Here is a 24,462-nt window from a genome sequence, read left to right on the forward strand (position 1 = left end):
ACCAAGAACAAGCCACGAGAGTAAAGATGAAGATCCACCCAGAGGAAAAGTGTTCCTGCCATACATCAAGGGAACCACTGACTGCATAGGGAAGCTGATGAGGAAACACAACATACAAACCACCTACAAACCCACCAAGAAAATCCAACAAATGCTACGTTCAGCAAAGGACAAGAGGGAGCCTCTCACCTCTGCAGGAGTCTACCGTATACCATGCAGCTGTGGACAAGTCCACATAGGGACCACCAAACGCAGCATTGCCCAGACACGCATCAAGGGACATGAAAGGCACTGCAGACTACTTCAACCAGAGAAGTCAGCCATAGCAGAGCACCTGATGAACCAACCTGGACACAGCATTTTATTTGAGAACACAAAAATGCTGGACCACTCTCACAACCACCATGTCAGACTACACAGAGAAGCCACTGAAATCCACAAGCGTGTGGACAATTTCAACAGAAAGGAAGAGACCATGAAAATGAACAAAATCTGGCTACCAGTATTAAAAAATTCTAAAATTGCAACAGCAAAAACAGCAGAGAGAAAAACAGGCAGGGACATCTAATCACCTTTCAAGAAGAGTTTGCTCCAGGCACAGTCAGCCCATTGTATGCTAATCAAGGTGGTCAGTTGAAAGAGTCACACCTAGCCCAACTTACAAAAGCCTTTTGTCTCACCCTGGTCATTCCACAGATATATAAAACCCCTTTTTCCTATTTCCAACAGACCTCACTACCTCTGAGGATGCTTGCCATAGATGCAGGCAAAACGTCAGGAGAAATGCCTCTAGAACATGGCCCTATAGCCCGAAAAAACCCACAAGAACCTAGTGATTCCAGCCATGAAAGCCTTCAACAATACAGTTTTTGGTTTGTCTGCATCTCTCCATGCTTGATGATAGATTATTTTCTATGTTCCTTGGTTCAAAGTGAGAGAGGTAGATTCTGGGTATTTCAAATTTAATATCAGCACAACCCTAATGCCATATAATTGATGAGAAAGGACTTCTTATTGATGCATCTCCCTTCACAGCTGTTATGGGTAATGACCATTCAAAGCCTTTCTCATTGTGACTTCTGCTCTTTGAAACACCATGTTGTAAGGAACTTAGCTGGATACTTCCTGTTATTACAGAGACTAGTCAAAAGCTTTGTTTTTAGGAAAATGTTTAGATTTGCTTTTTCTTCCGGAGCTGTAGATTTCCATAATTTGTATTGTTTCAGATTTTATCAGTTTAGCTAGGAATTCCATTCTGGGGGAAAGGCGAGATGTAAAGACAATAAATAAAAACAATTTTCATTCATTTTAATCAGCCAAGCTTTTCTGGGAATAATTCTTGGTCATGAAACAAGGTCTGAATAGCAATAACAAATAAATAGTTCCCTATTTGACCGTTTAATGGTACTGCTGTTGATCTCTTTAAATGGAAAGGAAGACCTGTTTTAAGAAGGGATCTTTTTAGCAAAGGACTATGGTGAGAAGGGTGCTTGGCTCTTATTGAAATGTTATAATTTCCAGATTTTTATTTCTACTCTACTGGTAAAATGAAGTGTGTGTGTGTGTGTGTGTTGTTATAGAGAGGAAAATTTTGTTTGCAGTGGGAACCAGAGGGCATCTCGAACTGCAAGCATCCTCACTAACTTGATATTTATCTCACATCTTCTTTGGTGGCAACTTGACAAACTGGCAATGATTTGTGGTTGGTTTGGCACCCGATAAACAAGGTTTAGGTTTGTGTGCAAGTGTCAGATATTACTCACAAGGCAAAAGGGACATGACCACACTAGAACTAGGATCTGCAAATCTTTTATTTTGCATCAGTGATATAGAAACAGCATCTAGATCACTATTATTCACCCTACTTGCTTCCAAAAGCAAAAAAGGTACTGAAAAGAGTATTAGAGGAGGGCACAACCTAGTTTTGAGTTCAGATACACCAGATTAAGATCAAAGGTAGAACTGAGGCCAGTCCTCAAAGTGTATATGTGGTGGTGCAACTTCTGATTGCTTAAATCGTATTTCTGCCTGAGAGATAATAATATGAATATTAATAACAATATTATTTATTTATATTCTGCTTTTTCTCTCCATAAGGAGACTCAAAGTTACTAACATTAAAAGCATTTCATTGTGTTTTAAATATAAAATATTTAAAAACATCATTAGTATTAAAAAAATTCAGATTAAATCCATAAAACATAGAAATCATCCAGCTTTGTGAAGTCATTTGTAGATTTCCCTAGGTATGGACAATAAATAGCTGCTTTTCAGCCCCATTAGGTGGATATATGTATTTAGTTTGAACCTGGGCACAATTGTACTCTGGTGTGAACATTTGAATAGTGAAGCTCTTTTGTTGTTGTTGTTTGCTATAGTTACACTTCAGGTTGAATTGAGCAGATGCAGGGCTCTTTATAAGCTGTACATTCCTGAAATGAAAGCCATTGCTTGTAGAAAATTAGCATGCAGTCCATGTGTACATTTTGCAGTTTGCTGCATGTGGATTCCCAGTGCATATCGATTTGCTAGCAGTTCCTTGCTTGAGCACACAAAATGCACACATGTTGCATCTAAACAATCAGAATTTATACATGGTTTGCACAGTATTGCCTACCTGGAAGTAGCCATGTTTAATAATTAAAGTAAGTCTTGATGGCATTAAATTATGAGATAAGGAATGTGTCACCTGGAACAACACAATTTTCTAAAAATCTGGACATCTTTCATTGTATTGCATTTGATAGTTGGTGAATTGTGTCATTTGCTATAACAGTGGCAAAAGTGCAGCCCTGTTGACTTAGGGAGCACTGGCAGGACTTTATGGCACACTTAAACAGGAACTGGATATACAATAAACGACTATACTGCGCTGCTACCAACTTGGTAGATTAGAGGCTGTGTAGACACTGTCACAGTAACACAATTTATGTTTTATTAATGTGGAATTCATATGCTGCTCTTCAGCACAGGCTTTCAGAATAGCAACCAAATCATCCACTAAAAGTGAAATGCTAAAAAATGTAGCTATACAAATAAAGCTATTAAACAAATAAAAAACAGTAGCTTCAGAACAGTTGATTGGTAATGCCAGAAAATTTGGGGTTTGCATGACAACAGAAGGATATTGTATTTGGCCCTAGGCTGACTTCACTGGGAAGGGCATTGCACTCGCAGAAGTGTCACCTCTGATCAAAGTCTGCCAAACTTTGAGGAAGAAGATTTAGGCTTCATTTGCACTGTAGAATTAAAGCCACGAGACACCAATTTATTTGTTTGTTTGTTTGTTTGTTTGTTTATTTATTGCATTTATATTCCACCCTTTTCACCCTGAAGGGGACTCAGGGTGGAACACAGCATATATATGGCAAACATTAAATGCCGGGACACATACATAAACATCAAAAACATTTATCTCAATATTAAAATATACCATTTAAAACCATCCTAGTCACTTTAATTGAGCATAGGCTCAATGCAATGCAATCCCCTGGATTGTGGGTTAGTGAGACACCAACACTCTTTGGCAGAGAACGCTAAATACATTATAAAACCATAAAACTCCCATGATTCCATAGCACTGAGCCATGGTCGTTAAAGCAGTGTCAAACTGCATTAATTCCATTGTGTAGATGCACCCTTAGAGAAAGGGATTAGTGTGATGAACATGTGGAAAAGTTCACACTGGGGAATATTGGGTTACAATACGGACATTCCTAATGTATAACTTTCTGTGTGTTCCTATTTAGGTGTAGTATTTTCCTTCACATCTTACTAATATGTGAATAAAATGTCAGTTGTATTTAAGAAGGCTTTGTTCTTAGTACAATAAGATGATTCGTCTTGTGTGTCCTCTAAAATCTAATGAGATTTGCCTTTTATTTGCGAACAATCTGTTGGACTCCAGAGTTTAATGACTCAGAAGGCAAATTATTCAGAAGGCAAAAGACACACTTTATTTAATTCAATCTAACTTCCAAGTAAATGTACTTCATCCTGAATCTGCTTACTGTAAATCCATTGGGAAAGATGATACTGTATCTCCAGTTGAAATAGTTTTGGGTGACTACATAAATATATAGCAGCAATACTATTTTTTTCTCTCCTTATCTGAAAAGATGACTGAGATTATGGGTATTTTCACATGTCAGCTGTGTGTGACTAGCCTGATGCAAATAGTAATATATCAAAAGGGGAGATGGTAGTGGGTTAATGTAAGACAGAAATACAGTGTGATAGGCCTGGCAGTAGAGATAGGTCTTTAGATGGTTTTTAAAATCCGACAGCTCATTTTGCTATCGGAGCTCTTCCAACAGGTTGTTGCACAGTTTTAGGGCAGCTGATGAAAAGGTCCTCTGAGTGATGGTCGGCAGTTGGGTTCTGACTGGGTGGAGTAACCGCCCCATAGAGAACCTAAGTGTTTGGGTGGATTGTAATGCTTCCTGCCTGAATGAAATCCCATTTCTCCTGATTGTCAGTCAGAGCAGAACTCAGGTGAGAACTGTGTTGACCAAGAACTCTTGTTAGATGGTGAATGGCTCTATACTAACTTGGGAGTCTTTTCTGGGACCACCAACTAAATAGGACTGTGCAGTTCGAGATGGGAGAGAGAACGTATTGTTCCTAGTGGTAGCACATTCTTTGGTGGTCTTTGTAGGAATGCTTGTTATATACACTAAACAAAGTGCAGCAGGGTTAGGGCAATATTGTAGTAGAAACCACAGAAATGATTCTGGGTGTTCTTGTAAGGTTTTGAAAAAGGAACTTTTATATATTGTCTTGGGAGTTCCACTTTAGGTCAGTAAGGGAAATGGAGAAAAGAAGTCCACCTATACTGGATTACAAGAGCTCTCGTAATTGGAGGCAAGCTAGCATTCATTATTGATGTTGGAGCCTTGTGGGTGCTCTTTCCAGACAGACAAAGGAAAAAAGAGAAGGGGAAAGTGTAGGTAAGAAGTGAGCAAAAGGCTTGAACGCATAGACCAAAGAAAGGTCCACAGAGGTGAAAACAAAGGGCAATCATTATCTAGATTCCTTTCTATCACTGTCTACTTTATACAAGTGTTGATGCCTCTTTGCTCCAACGGTCATGGCTGCTGCAACCTCAGATTGATTTAAGATTGGCTGAATCCATAGGATTTTGAGGTCCTGAGTATGGAATGTGGAAACCAATATGAACCCCTTTCCATGTATGCTGGGTTGCTGATTTTACAAGATTGTAATTGGAAAGAAGGATTAGGGCCATTATGTTCAAGTCCTACCCTGGGCTGGCCTAGGTAGCCAGTCTTATTTTCCAGTGGAAGTTGCTATAGCAGGCTTGGCAGTGAAGCCTTCCTTCTGCTTCTCTTTACAGCCGGTGGAGGTTGGGGTGGGCAGCTGACCATTGCTATTCCAAATGTAAGAGTCTGGGGTGAGGTCCAGACAGTTATTGTGTTCCAATTTACACTAGGACGTCTGGTATTTCCCCTCTGTTGTACTCCAAGCATACCCTGCAAACATCCTGACACCCCTCTTTCATGACTTTAGTCAGTGTTGATTGATTTGTGGCCTTAAAAAAATGGATACTAGCTTGTGGGGTGTGTCTGAAAGTGTTTTTCAGTGTATGAGTATAGGAAACTAGTATCAGAATTATTCTTTCCTCAGCTACTGGTCAAAGGACATTTAATCAACTACCAAACTCACAAATTTTGTATTTTGTCTGTTTGTTTGTTTGCTTTGTTCTGTTAGAAATGTAATATAAATGACTGGTTGTCCTGACACGACAAATAAATAAATAAATAAATAATAATTCTTTTCTCTAATATAGTACCTAAAAACCTTTATCCAGAAATTATGAGGATATGATCTGATAAAACTATATCACTTGAGTAACTACAGGCAGTCTCTGAGTTATAAACATCCAACTTAAATACAATTCATAGTTAAGAACGGGGATGAGACAACAGGAAGTGAGAGAAATTTATCCCTAGGAAGGGAATTTCATCCCTGAAAGTTATCATGGGGAAAAGTGTCTCCATTTAAGCTTTCTCGCCAATCCTTGTTTCTACAACAATCCCGGTTTTTTTTCTTCCAAAATCCAATTATCACAGGGACAGAAAGTGAGGTGAAATCTCAGACAGCAAAGAAGCACCACAGGGGTGTTAATTCTTCCCTATGCTATTCAAAGTCAGTCAGTCAGATAGATAGATAGATAGATAGATAGATAGATAGATAGATAGATAGATATGGCTGGAGTTACATTGAAACATGTACTTGTTACGACTTACGTATGTATTCAACTTAAGAACAAATCTGCGGTGCCTATCTTGTTTGTAACTTGGGCATTAGCTTTATTAGGCTAACTAGTCCATGCTGTAAGTACCTTGGTTTACCTAATCTGGCATTTTCCCATTTGTCAAAATGCATTACTCTTCCCTTGGTCTTCATTATAAACTCTAAGTAGCATTGTTTTTTATCACAAGACAGGAGATCAAGTGTTTTGCAGGAGGGAAGCTGAGCATACTGGTTCTCAACACGAGGAGCAAAATATTTTCTGTACTATGAAAGGCTGAAGGGCAGGGAAGGATAAAACAGTCTAGATTTTGTGGTTTACACATGTGATTGTATTTGGTCAGGCTTCTGTCTTTGGGTGAAATTTTATTTAATTTATTTTACAGTTCTCTGCTTACACACGTCCCTATATCAGGGGAAGGGTAGGATAAAAGTAAAGTAAATAAATAAATAATATAAACAATGTTTTCCCATCTTGGAACAGAAGACAGTGTATATAAGAATGAGGTAGTTTCCTTCCAAGCACAGAACTAGCATAGACCTGCTTAGTTTCGGTCTTGTTGCAGCTCTTCAGCCATATCTGTGCCACGGAACATAGGGCTAGGAGCAGGCAAACATCCACTTTTTGGTTATCTGTAGAATGCAGGGAAGAATTGGTTAATGTGGATCTTTGAGTGTTGGATCTGGACTCCAGGAGATCAGGGTTCAAACCTCTGCTCTTACATGGAAACCCACTTTGTGATCTTGAACAAATCTGCCCTTGCGCTATGCTACTCTGCTGCTGAGTACGCATGCCCAGTGTGGAACACATCTCACCACACTAAAACAGTGGATGTGGCTCTTAATGAGACATGCCGCATTATCACAGGGTGTCTGTGCCCTACACCACTGGAGAAATTACACTGCTTAGCTGGTATTGTACCACCTGACATCCACCGGGAAGTTGCAGCCAATAGTGAAAGGACCAAGGAAGAGACATCTCCAGCTCATCCCTTGTTTGGGTGTCAGCCAGCACATCAACGACTTAAATCAAGAAATAGTTTTCTTAGATCTACAGACACTCACTGGAACACCTCAGCAAGCGAGAGTTCAAAAGTGGCAGGCTCAAACCCAGCACCTCAATCCGTGGGTGAATAATCAGGGAAGCTTTGCATTAAAACAAAACAGCTCTATTTTTCACTTAAATTTTAAGCCAAACACTCATTTCAGTTAACAGGTACTCAATGCCAGTTTGAGTCTCTGTTGAGAGAGAAGAAGTGGCATATCAACATATATAATAACATTTTCTGGTAAAGATAGTTCTTAATTATGTAGTAGATAGATGTACAATGAAAGTGTTGTGTGGGCTATTCTATATGATGGATGGTTGGAAAGTACTGTATTGGACTTTGGTTGGAACTTAATAAATGCCATTTTGGATATGGCATTTTGTGCATTGGTAAAAAGATACACAAGGAAATGGACATTGGCCTGGTCAAGTTATAGATTCTCAAACTATGTTTTAAGGGCACTGCTGCCCCTTGCCCCAGTATTTCAACCCAGTGCTGTGGCATAGGCTATGCAGAAAGCTGTTTCTTGCAAGTAGAGGAATGGAGACACTTATGAATTGTCAACGTGGGTTCAGCGGTCTATTTTACTCCTTGTAAGTGAGCTGAGAACCAGTAACCAGTTACAAGTTTCAGATTCAGAAATGGCTATTTAGTTGTCACATGTTGGAAGCAATGCTTTTAAGCACTGGGTAGGCAAGTCTTCTATTTCATATGTTCTGTGGTACTTGTAATAGAGTTAAATTCAGACATGGTTGGTAAAATGTATACTATATGTTGGTGGACCCTATATTGGAGAGGTATCCAGTATTACATGTTTATGGTGATATAGCTGAAACTTTGTAATAAATGTGCCAGACGTTCAGTAGAATAATAATATGGTACAGCTGAACTTTATTTGTTCTACAAAATTTAATTGGTAATAACGTACATCTGAACTTGACATTTCAATTTCTAAACTGAGAATGCTTTAGGGAGTAGTGTTTAAATCTAAAATAAAGATTAGTGAAACTGGGGCAACATGGAGTGCTTTGGGTTTTGAAGGCAGCCATAATTCATTGGTTGTGCTGGTTACTACTATTGGAAGTTGGAATTTAGCAGCCGGAGGGTTGTCTGATTCCCTTTCAACTATTCAGTAAATAGTTGGGATATGGAAGAAAACATGATATAGAGCAGGGGTCCTCAAACTAAGTCCCGGGGGCTGGATATGGCCTCCAGGGTCGTTTACCTCACTCAGGGTCAACCTAAGCCTGAAATGACTTGAAAGCACACAACAACAGTAATCCTATCTCATCAGCCAAAAGCAGGTCCACACTTCCCATTGAAATACTAATAAGTTTATATTTGTTAAAATTGTTCTTCATTTTAAGTATTGTATTGTTTTAAAGTTTTTTTTGCACTAAAAATAAGATATGTGCAGTGTGCATAGGAATTAATTCAATTTTTTTTCAAATTATAATCCGGCCCTCCAACAGTTTGAGGGACTGTGACCTGGCCCTCTGTTTAAAAAGTCTGAGGACCCTTGATGTAGAGAGTGAAGCAAAATAACTACGCACAGAGAGGAGGGATCAAAAGGTAGAGATGTGCATAACATTGGAAGAAAATAAAGCTTGTGATCGACAGGTATATTAAATCATGTATCCAAATTCGGCTTACCTTAGCTCAGTGTAACTTTCTTTAACGTGATCTCAGGTTTCTAACTTTATTTTCCTTCTCCTTTCTAGGAATACATAATTCGAGTGCAAAGAGGAATTTCCATGGAAAATAGTTGGCAGGTAATTTTTTAAACTATTATATAAACAAAACAAATAGCACTCCAGTCCCTTACAGCCAAACTTTCTGTACTGTCAGTTAATTCCTAAATGCCTATTTAAATTTTAAAGAAATATCTGCATGTATGCGTGCCTTCAAGGGGCCTGTCAACTTATGATGATCCCATTAATTTCATAGGGATTTTCTTAATCATGGAATACTCAGAAATGGTTTTGTCATTTCCTTCCTCTGAAATAAAGCCTATATCATTTGCCTAAAAGCAAAAAGAAAGATGATGGGGAGCAGCCAACTTTCTGTAGGAGGGCATTCATTCCATAATTGAGAAGCTGCCTTGGCGGCCCTTTCCCTTGTTCTCATCACTTGGCCTTGTAACAATGATGGGACCATAAGAGTGTGCCCCTACCCAAGGCAGTCTTATATAGAAAGATAGAGTTTTTTTAGGTAGACTTGGTAGCATGACTCTGTTCATTCAGCAGGGTCCATGTGATGTGTGTGTTCAAATAATTTTTAAGTGGAAAAGGTTGTGCAACAGCATTACAACATCATGTGATGCTCTTGTTCACTCTGTTCTGTTTGCAACCTTATGTCACTCTGTCCCAATTCATTCAAACGAAACTCCTGATAGCTTTAAATATTTCCAAGGCAATTAAGATTATTGAAGCTAGAGTGAATTATAAATATTTCATATTTCTTGCTACTGGATTAAGAGCCAAATCTGTATGAAACCAATTGCCTCTTATTTTATTTTTTAGTTTTGGATGGAGTATCCACTCAGGGTTATATTTTTATGTGACCTTCCAAGAAAGACCATATGATCTAAAGGGCTATTAAGTTCAAGACCAATGATAGCCCACGAGTTGCTATTTCAGCCACCTCTATCATTCCCACTCCGTTTCAGGATAAGAATTCCAGACCAGAATATACCACAGACATAAGGACTAAACACCACAAGGTGTCTACCAATAAATCTCCAAATTATCCTAACCTCTTTTCAAGAGTAGTTTGTGTCTTTCTATATTAGAGAGTCATAGTGTAAGCCTATCTATCCTAAAGGAGTAGCATAGTGCTGGAAGCTGGCTACATGATTGCATTGGAGGAACTAGGGAGATGTTGTCGCTATACATTTCTAGTTCTTCCAGCATGACTGCAGGAAGTTGACTATAGAATCACACTAGAGCACCTAGAGATTCCTAAAGAGAACATTTTAAATCAAATCTACAAACGTCAAAACCTCAAATGTGGAGGGATGATTGTAGTAGAGTAATGTTTCTCCCCATCTTCCTCATAGAACCTTTGTACCAGTTAATGATATTCTCCTGAAGTGATGTGCTGATTAGATAATTTTGAATCGATGCTGTCCTGAGATATACAGTTGTATCAGAAATGTATTGTTTCAGCATTATTTCCCTGTTGTTTTGCAGATTATAAGACGATACAGTGACTTTGATTTGTTGAATAATAGTTTACAGGTAAGAGCTTTTTCTTTTTTTATACCAAGCTATTTAAAGTTAGTGATACACAAATAAATACTTCCTGGTTGTGTGATCTATATGTTTTCATCAGTCTCTAAATTACACTGCTGTCTGTCCCAAAATCTGCTCTTTAAATACATTATGTAATATTTGTTTTATATATATCTACTATCAAAATAAGAGCCCCTGGTGGCGCAGTGGGTTAAAGCACTGAGCTGCTGAGCTTGTTGATCGAAAGGTCGCAGATTCGATTCCGGGGAGCGGCATGAGCTTCCGCTGTCAGCCCTAGCTTCTGCCAACCTAGCAGTTCGAAAACATGCAAATGTGAGTAGATCAATAGGTACCGCTCCGGCGGGAAGGTAACGGCGCTCCATGCAGCCATGCCGGCCACATGACCTTGGAGTTGTCTACGGACAACGCTGGTTCTTCGACTTAGAAATGGAGATGAGCACCACACCCCAGAGTTAGACATGACTGGACTTAATGTCAGGGGAAAACCTTTACCTTTACCTTACTATCAAAATAAGAATTTGTATGAATTTATATGAAGATGCTAGCTACAGATGCAGGTAAAACATCAGGAGAAAATGCTGCTAGAACACAGCCATACAGCCCAGAAACCACACAACACCCCCAATTTATATGATACTTCATATAAACTACATAATAAATTACATAAAGTAAATCAGCTTAACCAAATCTCTTCAAATGTTTTGATGAGGGTTTTGTGACCAGGAACCACTTGGAAAATTGAAAAGAAAAGTGGGGTTAAGTAATTAAAATTCAAAACCACGTATTATTCTGGGTGGTAAGATTTTTGTTTTAGAATTTGCAAACTTTTTATGCCTTCCTATTTGTAGTACCGCTTCTATAATTTTAAAGGAGCATTTCCATTTGGATCAGTGAAAAACAAATATTCTAATAAAGGAAAGATAGAAAATACTTGAAAAAAGACTTGCTAATTACAAATAATAAAGAACCAATCTGTGAGACTAAAACCCATTTGCTGGTCCTAAACAGAGTGCATGCATTGAGTCAATTGCTGAATGGCAAATCAACATTTAACTAAATATCATTAATCCTGAGAGCCTGTTCTTCTTGGGGACTAATAATTGAACTTAAGACTCTGGAAAAATAAGGCTTTGCTAGCCAGTCATATATTCTTTTATTTAATACATTTCTGTATCACTCCCCAGGCAAGATATAACAAATAAAAACATTTACATACATAGATACAAACTTCTAAAACAAGCTAAACCCCCTTTAAAATAATTTAAGATTTAACTGTTAAAATATAGAGAAATATAAGGCCATGCAGAACAGCACCATCTATATATTCCTAGTAACCTAGAGTCTGACCATTTGAAATCTGGATGAGGATCGTGGCAAATGTGATGGAATTGAAGACGCTGATACCAAGTATTATCCTAAGTTTCTTCATCATTTGTGACTAAAATAACCCCCTTTCTGCTATGCTTGCACAAGCAAAAAGTCATATTAAACTTAAGCACTGAAATGCAGTATGTGCAATTGTTTTGCCCACATCCGAAGTACTTTCTGATGCTTTTCATCCTGCAGTGTTTTTTCTCTGTTACTGAGGATGTCCTTTCATTTTCCAGACACTGCAGCTACTGTGTCCTCGTACTCTCTCCGGACACTGATTTCCTTTTAGTGTGTGTGGGAAAATATAGGGAAGGGGCTGCATAGTGAAGAAATGTTCAGTGACTTGCAGGCGGACGAGGGAAGTTAGGCATTACAGAATTTCATCAAAATGGATTTCAACAGTTCCTTTCACTCACTTCCCCCTACTTTCTGTCAGTTGCAGATGGTACAAGAGTTGTCTTAGTGTGGGTTGAGTCATTGAAGCTAGTATACAACTGGATGGGGGTATATTGTAATACTGAAATCACAGAATGGCAAGAATGGGTACTCTCTTGAACTTCTATATGTTTTGTTGATTGACAGTATAGAAATTGCATATAGTAAATTATATTACAGGAGCAATGCTAGCTTCCTAGGAAGGGCATCTGATAGATGCTCCAGACTTCTCTTTTTATGGGTAGAAAGTGACTGGTTAGCAGGTAGAACTCCTTCTGTGACACTGGAAAACTAATTTGCTGTTTCACATATAATATCCTGAGCCCTGAAAGTGAGTGGATCAATGGGATCATAAGCTTTTTTCATTTATGGATTTTCCCCATAGCATAGTTAATTCCCTATTATTCATCACAAGAGGGAAGAAGAACAATGTTTTGGAAGAGATAAGAAAAAGAAATTATACTACCCACCAAATAACTTCTTCTCTGACTACAGGAATCCCTGAGTGTAGGAGTTTTTTGGATTTTGCAATAATTACATCACGGAATTCAGTCTTTCCTGTTAGGAATGGTCCCAAAGTCATGGAAAGCATTTGAATTTCATTTTACGGTAATTGGTACTTGTTTGGGCAAAGATGGATAATTTCAAAACTAAGGAAAGCAAAATGTTATTCCTTGATTGTTTAAAAAAAACAACTGCCAGATGCTTTGTGATTTGCTCTTAAGTTGAAACCGGAATGTGGAAGAATCACAATCATTTACGTCAGAAGTGGGCACCTATTATGGGTTCGTATGCCAGTTTTCTGCCCCTGGAACCATTAGGGGGGCTGCCTGGATTGACAGAAAAGCCCCCAAAAGCAAGCCTCCCCCAAAGAGCCTAGAAATCCACTTCTGGTGGAGTGCACCCACCCATATAGTATGGTGCTTGATTGTTGGACCAGAACACTGGGAGTCCAGGGTCTGACTCCCTGCATGGCTATGTGAACCACTGGGTGATGTTTCTCAAGCCACTTTCTCTCAGTAAATGCAGATCCTCTCTGAACAAATACCCCATGATAGGTTCACCTTGGAAAACCCTGTGATAGGTTCACCTTAGAGGCGTCATCAGTTAGAAATAACTTGAAAGCACCCAACTACCACATTCTTATCTGTCTTTTCTTGTCTATCTCATTTATTTATTTGGGGCTGTTGAGTAGTTCAGGAAGCCTCCTGCAAACTGTTTAGAAATGATTTGCCATTTCCAGGATAGACAGTTCTCCCTATTCATCCTTCTTTTTGGCTAGTAGTTTGGTAGTTTGGTGAGATCAAGGGATGCAAAAACACCTTTAGGGCTTGCATGCTTTGTCCACCCACAATGTATATGTTCTTTCTTATGCTTGTTTCTTGCATTAGTGCTCCATTCTCTTTTAGCACTTTGCTTTGTAATAACTTTTTTAGTCAATCTGGTAACATTAATATGAAAGAGTTTTATAATATGCTTCCTCACCCAGCATCCATAGAAATTCAAGGTTTTTCAAACAAGGTGTATATGAATGCACATATGCTTTGAATATATAATGGACTAAACCAGAATATATTGTCTCTGGTCTTCTGTTTCTTATTGACTGTAGTCTCATGATTCTTGATCACTGGTCATTCTGGGGAGGACTGATAGACATTTGGCTCCCCTGAACTGAAAAGCCTCATTATCCCTAGCATGGATTATATAAACATCACTTCAGCGAAAGACACTAAATTGCTTTTCAGGAAAATTGGGTACGTTCAGGGAGTATTTCTCTTGAAAAACATCCTCCAAACAAAGGAAGCTGCAATTTTGCTGTAAATGCAAATTCTGTGAACCTTCCTTCCTGTTTCCTCTATGCAGACTCATAATTCCTTTGAAAAATTAGTACAATTCCTTCTGATAGGAGATTTGGTGCTCCCCCTTAAGGCAGGCAAAATACCTCTTTCACACTATTTGCTCCTTTGACTTATAGTTTGTGTAGAAAAAAGGGCTTTTTATGTGTTTTATGTTTATATTTTATACTACATTTTAATTATGCTTTATATTCTTTTAACCTGGTGCTTCTGAGTAGCTTAAGTATTTTAAAACTTTTGTAAAAATATATTTTTAAATGTTTTGAAAAGGAGCAAAGGGGAATACAAATTAAATACTGGTAAATGTGTTTTTAAAAGGGGGAAATGAATTGTGTTCTCTCTTCCTCAAGAAAATAAAACCTTAATGTTTGCAGCTGCTTTATTTGTTTGTTTTGTCCCACTTCTCTCCTGGTAGGGGGAGATGATTTATAAAATGAATAAAAGTAGGCTACAGCTAAAATCTGGGCACTTATAATGCTGAAAAATACATTGTCATAGGCAAATGTCATTCTGAATGAAATCAGGTTAAGTGATTTTACCATACAGCAAAAAGTGGTTAGGGAGTACATCACCTACCACAGTGGTTCTTAACCTATGGATCCCCAGATATTTTGGCCTTCAACTCCCAGAAATCCTCATAGCTGGTAAACTGGCTGGGATTTCTGGGTGTTGTAGGCCAAAACCCACAAGTTGAGAACCACTGACCTACCATTTCTATAGCAAGCTATTAATGACTTGGTCTTGTGAAACAGAGTAGCCATAGTTGGTATACTGTTCAAACTGTTGTTTCATGGCCAATAGATAGAACATTTTAATGAAACTGTGACTTTTTTTGGAGGAAGCAAACTTTTTGTAGTGAGCCATTACTCCTGTTAAATGTGTCTCAGACTCTTCTATTCACTTTTTGATGGCTTTATACTATTTGTATAAAGCTCCTGGTGGCGCAGCGGGTTAAACCCCTGTGTCAGCAGGACTGAAGACCAACAGGCCGCAGGTTCAAATCCGGGGAGAGCGCAGATGAGCTTCCTCTATCAGCTCCAGCTCTTCATACGGGGACATGAGAGAAGCCTCCCACATGGATGGTAAAAACATCAAAACATCCGGGCGTCCCCTGGGCAACGTCCTTGCAGACAGTCAATTCTCTCACACCAAAAGCAACTTGTGGTTTCTCAAGTCGCTCCTGACATGACAAAAAAAATTGTATACTTTATTTGGTGACTCTCCTCCTCTTTCAGCAGTGTGGCCCTTCATGAATTGTGGAATTGGAACTATCCACATTGTTACATGTTAGTTATGATGACTTGGATAGGTGAAAGTTACCATCTAACAGCATCTGTAGGGCAGAATTTTGCTCAACCTTTGCTTAAATGAAGACCAAATACCATGGACTTGGAACTTAGGAGTAGATTTGATAGGAAGAGTTTGCTTTCAGTCAAGGACAGACCATTTGTCCCTTTGGAGATACCATTGATTGCAACTTCATCAGTCCTAGTTAACCTTTGGGCAGTGGGCAGGAGTGGGGAGAGCTACAGACTGACAAAAGCTGGAAAACCAGAAGTTTCCCAACCTTGCCATGCAACAATCATCTGAATCATCAACACAGATTAGTTTGGAGAAACACCTTTTGTGTTTTGTGTCAGGGATGCCCCAGGGCCACATCTGGTATCAGTTGGTGGGCTAAGAAGGCACAGGAAGGGATTTAACCTTTGTCCTTCCTGTGTAAAATAAAGTATTTCTTTCTGTGGGTGGCTGGTTCTTAGCTGTTTAAGAAAGAAGACAAAGGGAAGAACCAGTCAGAGTTCCTTTGATTTATTGTTTCAGAAATATAGACACATATTCCTATTTGGGGGGACAGTTGGCTACAGAATTTTAATCCTGACAGATATTTCTGTAATGGCTGTTACAGTTTAGCAGAAATTAATGTACAAGCTTTGAAGAAGCCTAGTCACTTCATTATGCTAATGTTTGCTAATTAGATTCTTAAGAAAACACATTCTTTTTCTAGTGACACTTCACTGCCGTCTGCATTTTTAAAAATCTTGCTTTCCTGCAGTTTTCTTTCCTGTAACTACAGTTTCAGAATCTTAACCGTGAAACTGAATGTTTTCCTGGATTTTATTCCTTTATGATTCATTGTTTCCTTTATGGAATTTTACGGAGATGATGAGTAATACTAAACTACTTCTGTCTCATTTAGCAGAAAAATGGGCTCAGAAGGGAAAGATGGAATAGCTCTGTCTTACCTTTTGATTGATAGTTCAATGAACCCTCCATCTGGGAATGCATATTAAATGAAAGCTTTGTCACCTTGTAGAAATCTCTAGGAGAATAGCAATTTTGCTGAGGTAGGAAGAATTGGCTGGCTCTCTAGATTTGCTTTTGCAAGAAAAAAAACCTGGAATCTTTCTAAATCTGCTGTTCTGAAAACATAAAGAATTAAAATAACTCCCAAGTGTAGAACTCTTCCATAAACTCTGATTTCTTTTTTTAAGCTCCTGTAGTTTGGGCTTTGTGGACTATACCGTATTAGCATTACATTCTTATCTGGAGTTCTTCTCTTGTGATTGAATCAACCTCCCCCCCCCCCCCCCATGAAATCTCATTTCCACAAAAATCTCTTATCCACTTTGATAAGGCTACAGTCAGGGGCGGCTCAATCCATTACGCAAAGTAAGCATTTGCAGTATAGTTGATTTTGCCCAGGGGCGCTCTTGAGGCACTCTTGGGGGAAAATAGACCTTGACATATGCGAGTTGTAGTTACTGGGATGTATAGTTCACCTACAATCAGAGAGCATTCTGAACTCCACCAATGATGGAATTGAACCAAATATGGCACACAGAACTCCCATGACGAACAGAAAATATATATCAGTGATTGGGTGGGGGGGGGGCACCAAAATACTGTTTGCTTACCGTTGAATATTACCTAGGGCCGCCTCTGGCTACAATTGTGTCCCATTGCCATTTCCCCCAAATGTGAGGCTAAGTAAATCCACTGGAATAATAAAAACAACAACCTTGGGATGAGGTGGGGATTTAGGAGCCATTGTATAGTGGTCATGGTACTGGTTCTTACCTTCATCTGCTCTCTAGCTTGCCACAAAAATATTCAAAATTTCTATGTTTCGGTTGTGGAAAATAACCAACAGTGGTCTTTCTGTGATGTTGTAAATAATCTCTTTTCTGTTTGGCAGTTTGTGGTATATATAGAATTACCCTGTAGCACTACATTTCAAAAGAGTTGGGGTTTTTCCCTGTTAGCTTTCCTCACTGTCAGGCTTTCACAACAACACATAGAATGTAGAAATACTATGAGTTATTCAGACTTTGATATTTATATAGAATGATTAAAGGATTTGGAAGCCAAGCTCTATGGGGAATGGCTGAGGGAGCTGGGTATGCTTAGCTTGGAGAGAAGAAGGGACTTCATAGTAATGTTTAATTATTTGAAAGAATGTCTCATTGAGGAGGGCAAAAACTTGTTTTTTTGCTGTTCTAGAGCACTGCTTCTAAAACTATGGGTCACAGTCCCAAATTGAACCTCCTTAACTTAGTGTTGGGGCCACAAAAATTGGCAACAATAAAAAGTTTTTGATGTTGCCCATTTACACCAACTGTTAGCAACAACATGCAGTGCTTATAGTGGACTCTAAAGAAATAGCTTCATCTGTACTTCATAAAAAGGAAAATCAGCCTGTTTAGTAAAACTTGCCAAAAAAACCTCACAAATGCTGAATTTTTATCAGTAAATGCTTGATTTCTATACCTATTTTATATACCTATATATATATCAAGGGGTTGCTAAGTCAAAAGGTTTAAGAAACCCTACTCTAGAAACTAGAACATAAATCAATGGATTCAAACTGCAGGAAAAGATATTCCACATAAACATTAGGAAGAATTTCCTGATGGTAAGAATTGATGAAAATTGAATTGATTGTTTGACATAGAATATGCTGCCTCTGAATGTGGTGGGGTCTCCTTCTCTGGAGGTTTTTAAACAGAGGCTGGAAGACCATCTGTCAGGAGTGCTTTTATTGTATGTTTTTGCATGATAGAATGGGGGTGAACTGGATGGCCTTCATGGTGTCTTCCAACCCTGTGATTTTCTGATTATAATTTTACCCAATTCCTTCATAGTTTCCCTTCCTAGATCCAAAAGCATCTTCTGATTTCTCAAATACAGTTTCCATTTAGACTGATAATTCAGCCAAAGCAGAGAAAATCTTCAATTATATCATAATGCATTTTAAAGTTATGCAACCATCAATAGCCATTATTTGTGTTTTCTTAATATTCAACAGAAACCGTGTGTTCGCAGTTTCTGTCTTAGCTTTCATCAAGTCTTCCATTTTTTGTGGTGTCATCTGTGTGTCTTAAAATATTGATGATCCTGCCCCCAATTTTTATATTGCCTCCCTCCATATTTAATCCCATTTTCCATATAATATGTTCTGCATATAAATTTAACAGGGTAATAAAATTTATTTATTTATTACTTATTTATTTCGCGCATTTCTACCCCGCCCTTCTCAACCCCCGAGGGGGGACTCAGGGCGGCTTACAAAAGGCACAATTCGATGCCAGCAAAACAGATAATAAGATAAAACATATATCAACAACAATTATAAAACAGTTAAAACAATCCAGTTATACATCACAATTAATAAAAACCAATCTAATGATCAACGTTCGCCAAGCTCAGAATCCATAAAATGCAGTTTTATCGGACCTTCCTGCATATTGGAGTCATTCTGTGTCTCCATATTGTAATACAGCCTCTTATCCAGGCTATTGGTTGCCCAATGAGATAATGAAATGTTGAGGTAAACACATTTCTTTTAGAGTCATTCATTGTTTTTCATGTTCTATACAATCAAAGGTTTTATTATAAACTAAAAACACAGTTTGCTAAATCTTTTTTTAGCCATCACTTTGTTTGCATGGAGATTAATGCAATGAGCTATAGGCCCTTTTATTGTGGATCAGAATGGTTATTGAGCAATCTGTGAATCATTGTTTTCTTCTCCATGGTTGTTGACATTTTCTTTGTTAGAATTTGGTTGGATTTTATCTCTATGGCTTAAAACAGTTGTATTGGAATTCCCTATCACTGTATTTGATCTCTATTCACTTTAAAATATTAGCGGAACAAGGATTTTGCCCTGTTTCCTTAAGGACAAAACTTAAAAGGAAACATGAACAATCTTTGTGAATGATTTCAAAAGATGGGTGCCATTAGAAACTCTGTTCCTCTTAGAAATTAGTTAGATTTTTTATTTAATATTATAAATATTATAATTACAAATAATACAGCCTATGCTTTTCTTTAGGACAACAGATTAGCACAACTGTTACACTGCACAATTTCACTCTAACCTAAAGATGAAAAAAATACTCAAAAATACTGAAAAACTTTTTTTGCAATGTTGAGAAATCCTGATGAGGAAAATTTTGGACTGATGAAAATTTTGTGGTTGTTGTTTTATGCAGGAAACAGAAATTCTAGTGCAGGAAAGAAGCAGAATGCATACAGCTAGACACCACTTTAACGGCCATGACCCAATGCTATGGCATCATGGAAGTTGTAGTTTTACAAGATCTTTAGCATCAAAGAGTGTTGATGCCTCACCAAAATATGTTTTCCAGAATTACATAGCATTGAGTCATTAGAGTTCAAGTGGTGTCAAACTGCATTCCTTCTATAGTGTAGATGCACTCTTAGTTAAGTATTACATTCCTAGTTCCCACTCCATGTGCCTTTAACGTATTATGTCAACCTACAAGATGTCCTCGTATAAAAAAATGCCAATTTAAATCAAGACAAATTCCTTCATAAGTTTTACTAAAGTGAAAAACCAAGAGTCACCGAAGGAGAACATATATTTGGTTATGTCCTTGGCATTGTTGTATTTGCTTATACTTTGGGTACCGTGAAGGTTTGGTGCCTGTATTCTGTTGTCTAACTTGTGTTTTAAGAATTTGCATCTTTTAGTATTCTTATGTATTCAATCAGCTTCCTGTTTATCCAGTCAGCTCCAGTTTTTTTATTCATATATGCATGATATCTGCTTACAAAATCTTTTTACAAGGTATCTATTCTGTTATTCTGTATTTGTAGTTATAATGTTAATCCAGACTAAATTGGCATTTTATATGTGGCTTTGCTTTGGAAGAGCAAATAAACCATCCATTAAAAATGGATCCTTTATTGACATCTTGACTGATGTAACAAAATTAATGATTAAGATGAAGCTGGCTGTTTGAATGCAATGCTATAATATTTATGGCATATAGTGAGGTTTGCTTTTGTATCTCTGTTCTGAGTTCATAATGACCAAATGTAAATTATGTGACCATATTTTCAACTAGTTCAACTGAGTTTCCAGTTCAGATCTTTAGTCCTGCCTTTCCTTCCTTCTGGTGTGGTTGCAGAGAAGAGTTTGCAATGTCTATGTTGGAAAAGCTAAAGCTTCATTCACTTCATGTGGAATTGAGAAATGTTACTTACTTTTCAGTATAGTTTGGAACAAGCTAACTTCAAACCATTTGTTATAAATTATTCTTTCCCCAGTGAACTATGGTTAATAAAATAATCACAGTTTAGGATATATTTGTAATGTTAAATTGTTATTAATAAAAGAATAGAACTAAAGGCCTCCAGTCTTCTTGCTTTTGTACTCAAAGAGGAAGACAGCACACAATTGCAAGACAAAACAGGATTATTACGCTGTCTAAATGCTGTCTTTATTATTTGGAAGGTGACTATTACTTTTTTTAATATAAAAAATAGAGACTTGTAGGTCTTGTGTTTTCTCTTAATACCTAACACTGGATCTTTTCAATTCAATGTTTTTGTTTTCAAGGTTTCTGCACTAAGCCTACCTCTTCCTCCCAAAAAGTTAATTGGAAACATGGACCGTGAATTCATAGCAGAAAGACAGAAAGGACTTCAGAACTATCTCAATGTAATAACTTCCAATCATATACTGTCCAACTGTGAACCAGTAAAGAAATTTTTGGATCCAAACAACTATTCTGTAAACTACACAGGTAAGACAGTGGTCTTGAATCTTCTTTGCTAAACTTTTCTTCATGAAGATAAATGAGCAATTAGGGAGTGAGTGGGACTGAGACAGATTCTCTAAGGGTGGGATATCAGTCTACATCTGGATACATATAATCAGGCAAGGGAAATGAATGGTAAAGTGCTATTACATTGCATTTACACTAAAAATTGACTAAAAATCTATGTTGATTACATTTTGTTGAAAAGATTTTGTTTTGATTGTGCCAGTTGCTGCTGGGGTGGGATTGTGAATTTTAAAGGCTATTTTCAGTGTATTTATTGTATTTTAATCGATATATGCCAGATCCACCCAATCTTAACACAACCTCATCACCAGTACCAACCACTCCACCAAGAATGTATTACAAGAAATCTATTTTGAAAAACAGTGACTGTTTATCAGTTAGAGCCCTGTTTACATTCTTGTCTCCGGTAATTCTTAATAATAAGGGACTCAGGGCAGCTTACAAAGGAACAAGCCCAGAGAGCACAGAGTTAAAACATAATGCAATAAAATTAAATCAAAACCAAACCAAATAGAAACATATCACAATAAAACATAACATCATAAAAACAGTACCATGGAGAGCAATAAAAATGCTGAGTTCAGAGGGCTCTGAGTTTGTGCAAAATTCCTAGATTGAGCTAAGGAAAAGTGCAAAATTCAGTGGGAGGGATGGGGGAGTAATGTCCTTGGGCATTAAATTGTCAGGATTTTAAAGCAGAGGGCCATGCTAAAGTGCCGGAACTTAGATATTATTGGGCCAATTCTTTGGAACTGCCTAGTCAAAGGCACATGTTTTTATGTTCTTACTGAAGGAGGACAGGGTAGGTGACAGTCTGATTTCCTTAGAAAGAGAGTTCCAGAGCCGGGGGCCACGACTGAGAAGACCCTCTCCCTTCTGCCCACCAACCACGCTTGAGAAGGAGGTGGAAGTGAGAGGAGGGCCTCTCAGGACAATCTTAGGGTTCATGTTGTTTCATAGGGGAAGATTCAGTCGCGATGATAGGCAGGTCCTGAACTGTTTAGGGCTTTGTAGGTAATCACTTTCACCTTGAAATTTACTGGCAGCCAGTGCAGCAGTTTGAACAAGGGGGTTGACTGCTCCCTGTAACTTGCTCCAGTTAGTAATCCTGCCGCCGATCTTTGCACCAGTTGCAATTTCTGGGCCGTCTTCAAGGGCAGCCCCACGTAGAGTGCATTGCAGTCATTCTTGTATTTTCCATTTGTCGTCTTGTCATTCTCCTTCTGTATCCTGTGTCCTTTTGCTCTTACTTTTCCATTCCCCCCTTTAGTCTCTCTATTGATTACTCTGATTTTTGTCATTTCCTTCTTCTATGTATCCTCCCCACTTTGAGTATATTAGTCTTGTTAGATTTCCCCTGCTCTTTCTCCACTTGTTTCTCTTCCCTGTCTTGTCGCATCTGTCAAAAGTTTTTTTTTCCTCCCCTGCTCTCTTTTGGCAAGCAAAGCCTTCTTTTCTTGTACCTGAAGGCAGCAGGCCCCAGCCATTCCCTTCCTGCACCTCCCTCCCTCACATTTTTCACCTGCCGTGTAGTGAAACACTCAGAGAGCAGAGGGAAGGAGAGCAATGCAGCAAAGGAAACACTATCTGAAAACACTATCAAAAACAGCTACCATATTACCCAAAGTTCTGATGGGAAAAAAGATATTTTTACATTCTAACTTGCCTCCCCAAGCCCCTGTGATGAAACATTAATTATAATAATCACTACACTTGATCTCATCCAAAAGGCAGAGGAAGCCAATCTCTGCACACAAGGAGTTTCTCTCTTTCCTGAAGGGACTTGAAATACTTGACATCAAATTGAAACCCGTGTATTCATTTTAAAGGGCAGGTGGATATAGGGCTGAAAATGCATTAGCTTTTGTAATCTGCATTGTATTGATACCAATAATGACATTTTAAGGGACACTCAGACATTTATAGGATTCCAGTTTAGGTGCAACTTACATGTGTAGAAGTATTGTAGAACTGATGCTAAGGAGTCTTTTAAGAAGGTGAGATGAAAGGTGGTAGTTGGCCAGAAGAGCTTCAGTGGGCTAACTTTATGTATTTCCATAACAATGATGAGGAATTCAATTTTTTTTTAAAAAAAATTATTTCCATTGTAACTTGTATTGAAATCTCAAGTGTTAAAGTATTAGCCCCCACTTCCTTTTTTAGAAAACCACATGTTTTCCCAATTCACTTGATCTATGCCTAACCAGCGTTTGCTCAAAAGTCAAGTATGTTGATACAGTTCCATAGTGTTTTTGTATGCTGTTACTTGTAGGTAATCTCTGGTTTACTCATTATTCTGGAGCATTTTCACCAGTTACTACAGCAGTTTCTCAAGTCACTCCTGACACGGAAATACAAACAAACAAACTAGTTACATTCAATACTCTTTTTGGTTGTTATGCCACTGAATCATTAAGGTTTATGCAGTGAATACCATTGGATTCCTGCTTCAAGCTTGCTAATATATCATCGGTCTTGCAAGCCAATTCCAGGCAGCTGGATAATTTGGGTGGTTAGAACAGGTCAGGCCAGTGCACCAAAAATAGAAGGTAGAACGTAATGACAGAAGAAAATTCTGAGGGAAATTCTGTTATCAGGAATCTTGTTCTTGTACTTAAATGTTGTCCTGTCTTTTTCGAGTATGGCAAGCATCCAGATACCATTGGCAACGTGCATTGTTCCAAATAGCCAGGCTTTCACAGCTCTCTCCACTTTTTTAAAAAATCTGAGAGAATATTAAAATGTCAGCAGGAGACCTCTGTGCATTTAAAACTGACGAGCTGAAAGGTTGTCAGTTCAATATTGGCTCATGGAAATGCCTACTTGCCTGTGGTGTCCTTGTCAGACTGTCCTGGTTAAACACTTCATAGCCCGAGGCATTTCTCCCCGTAAGGCTTTCATCCTTGTAGATGAAACACCTGAGTCCAGTGGGGTGACTTTGAGTGAAGAATGTTGTTGTTAATTTTTGATTTTCCTTACTGCACTCTCCCTGCTGTGATGCAGCCTTCAGTGTTGATGCAAAGAATATTTATTTTTTAGAACCAAACTGTAATCTAAGCACAGCTGTTTTACGTGTGTCTGTGTAGTAGAGAAAATGTAATGGATTGCAGATATTTCAGGAGAGAGAGAG

The 24,462-nt window shown here is 38.2% G+C and overlaps 1 protein-coding gene across 4 annotated transcripts in view; it reads left to right on the top strand.

Moving 5' to 3' along the window:
* The window catches only part of PXK (PX domain containing serine/threonine kinase like), a 62,107-nt gene that overhangs the window by 8,342 nt on the left and 29,303 nt on the right, over positions 1-24,462 (top strand). For all 4 annotated transcript variants that reach the window (XM_060766469.2, XM_060766470.2, XM_060766471.2 and 1 more), the window contains exons 2-4: positions 9,041-9,091; positions 10,511-10,558; positions 21,104-21,290. In XM_060766469.2, coding sequence (XP_060622452.2) covers positions 9,041-9,091; positions 10,511-10,558; positions 21,104-21,290 — 286 coding nt within the window. The remainder of the gene's footprint in view (positions 1-9,040; positions 9,092-10,510; positions 10,559-21,103; positions 21,291-24,462) is intronic.

This window comes from Anolis sagrei, chromosome 2 (assembly GCF_037176765.1).
Source record: "Anolis sagrei isolate rAnoSag1 chromosome 2, rAnoSag1.mat, whole genome shotgun sequence".
Lineage (NCBI taxonomy): Eukaryota > Metazoa > Chordata > Lepidosauria > Squamata > Dactyloidae > Anolis > Anolis sagrei.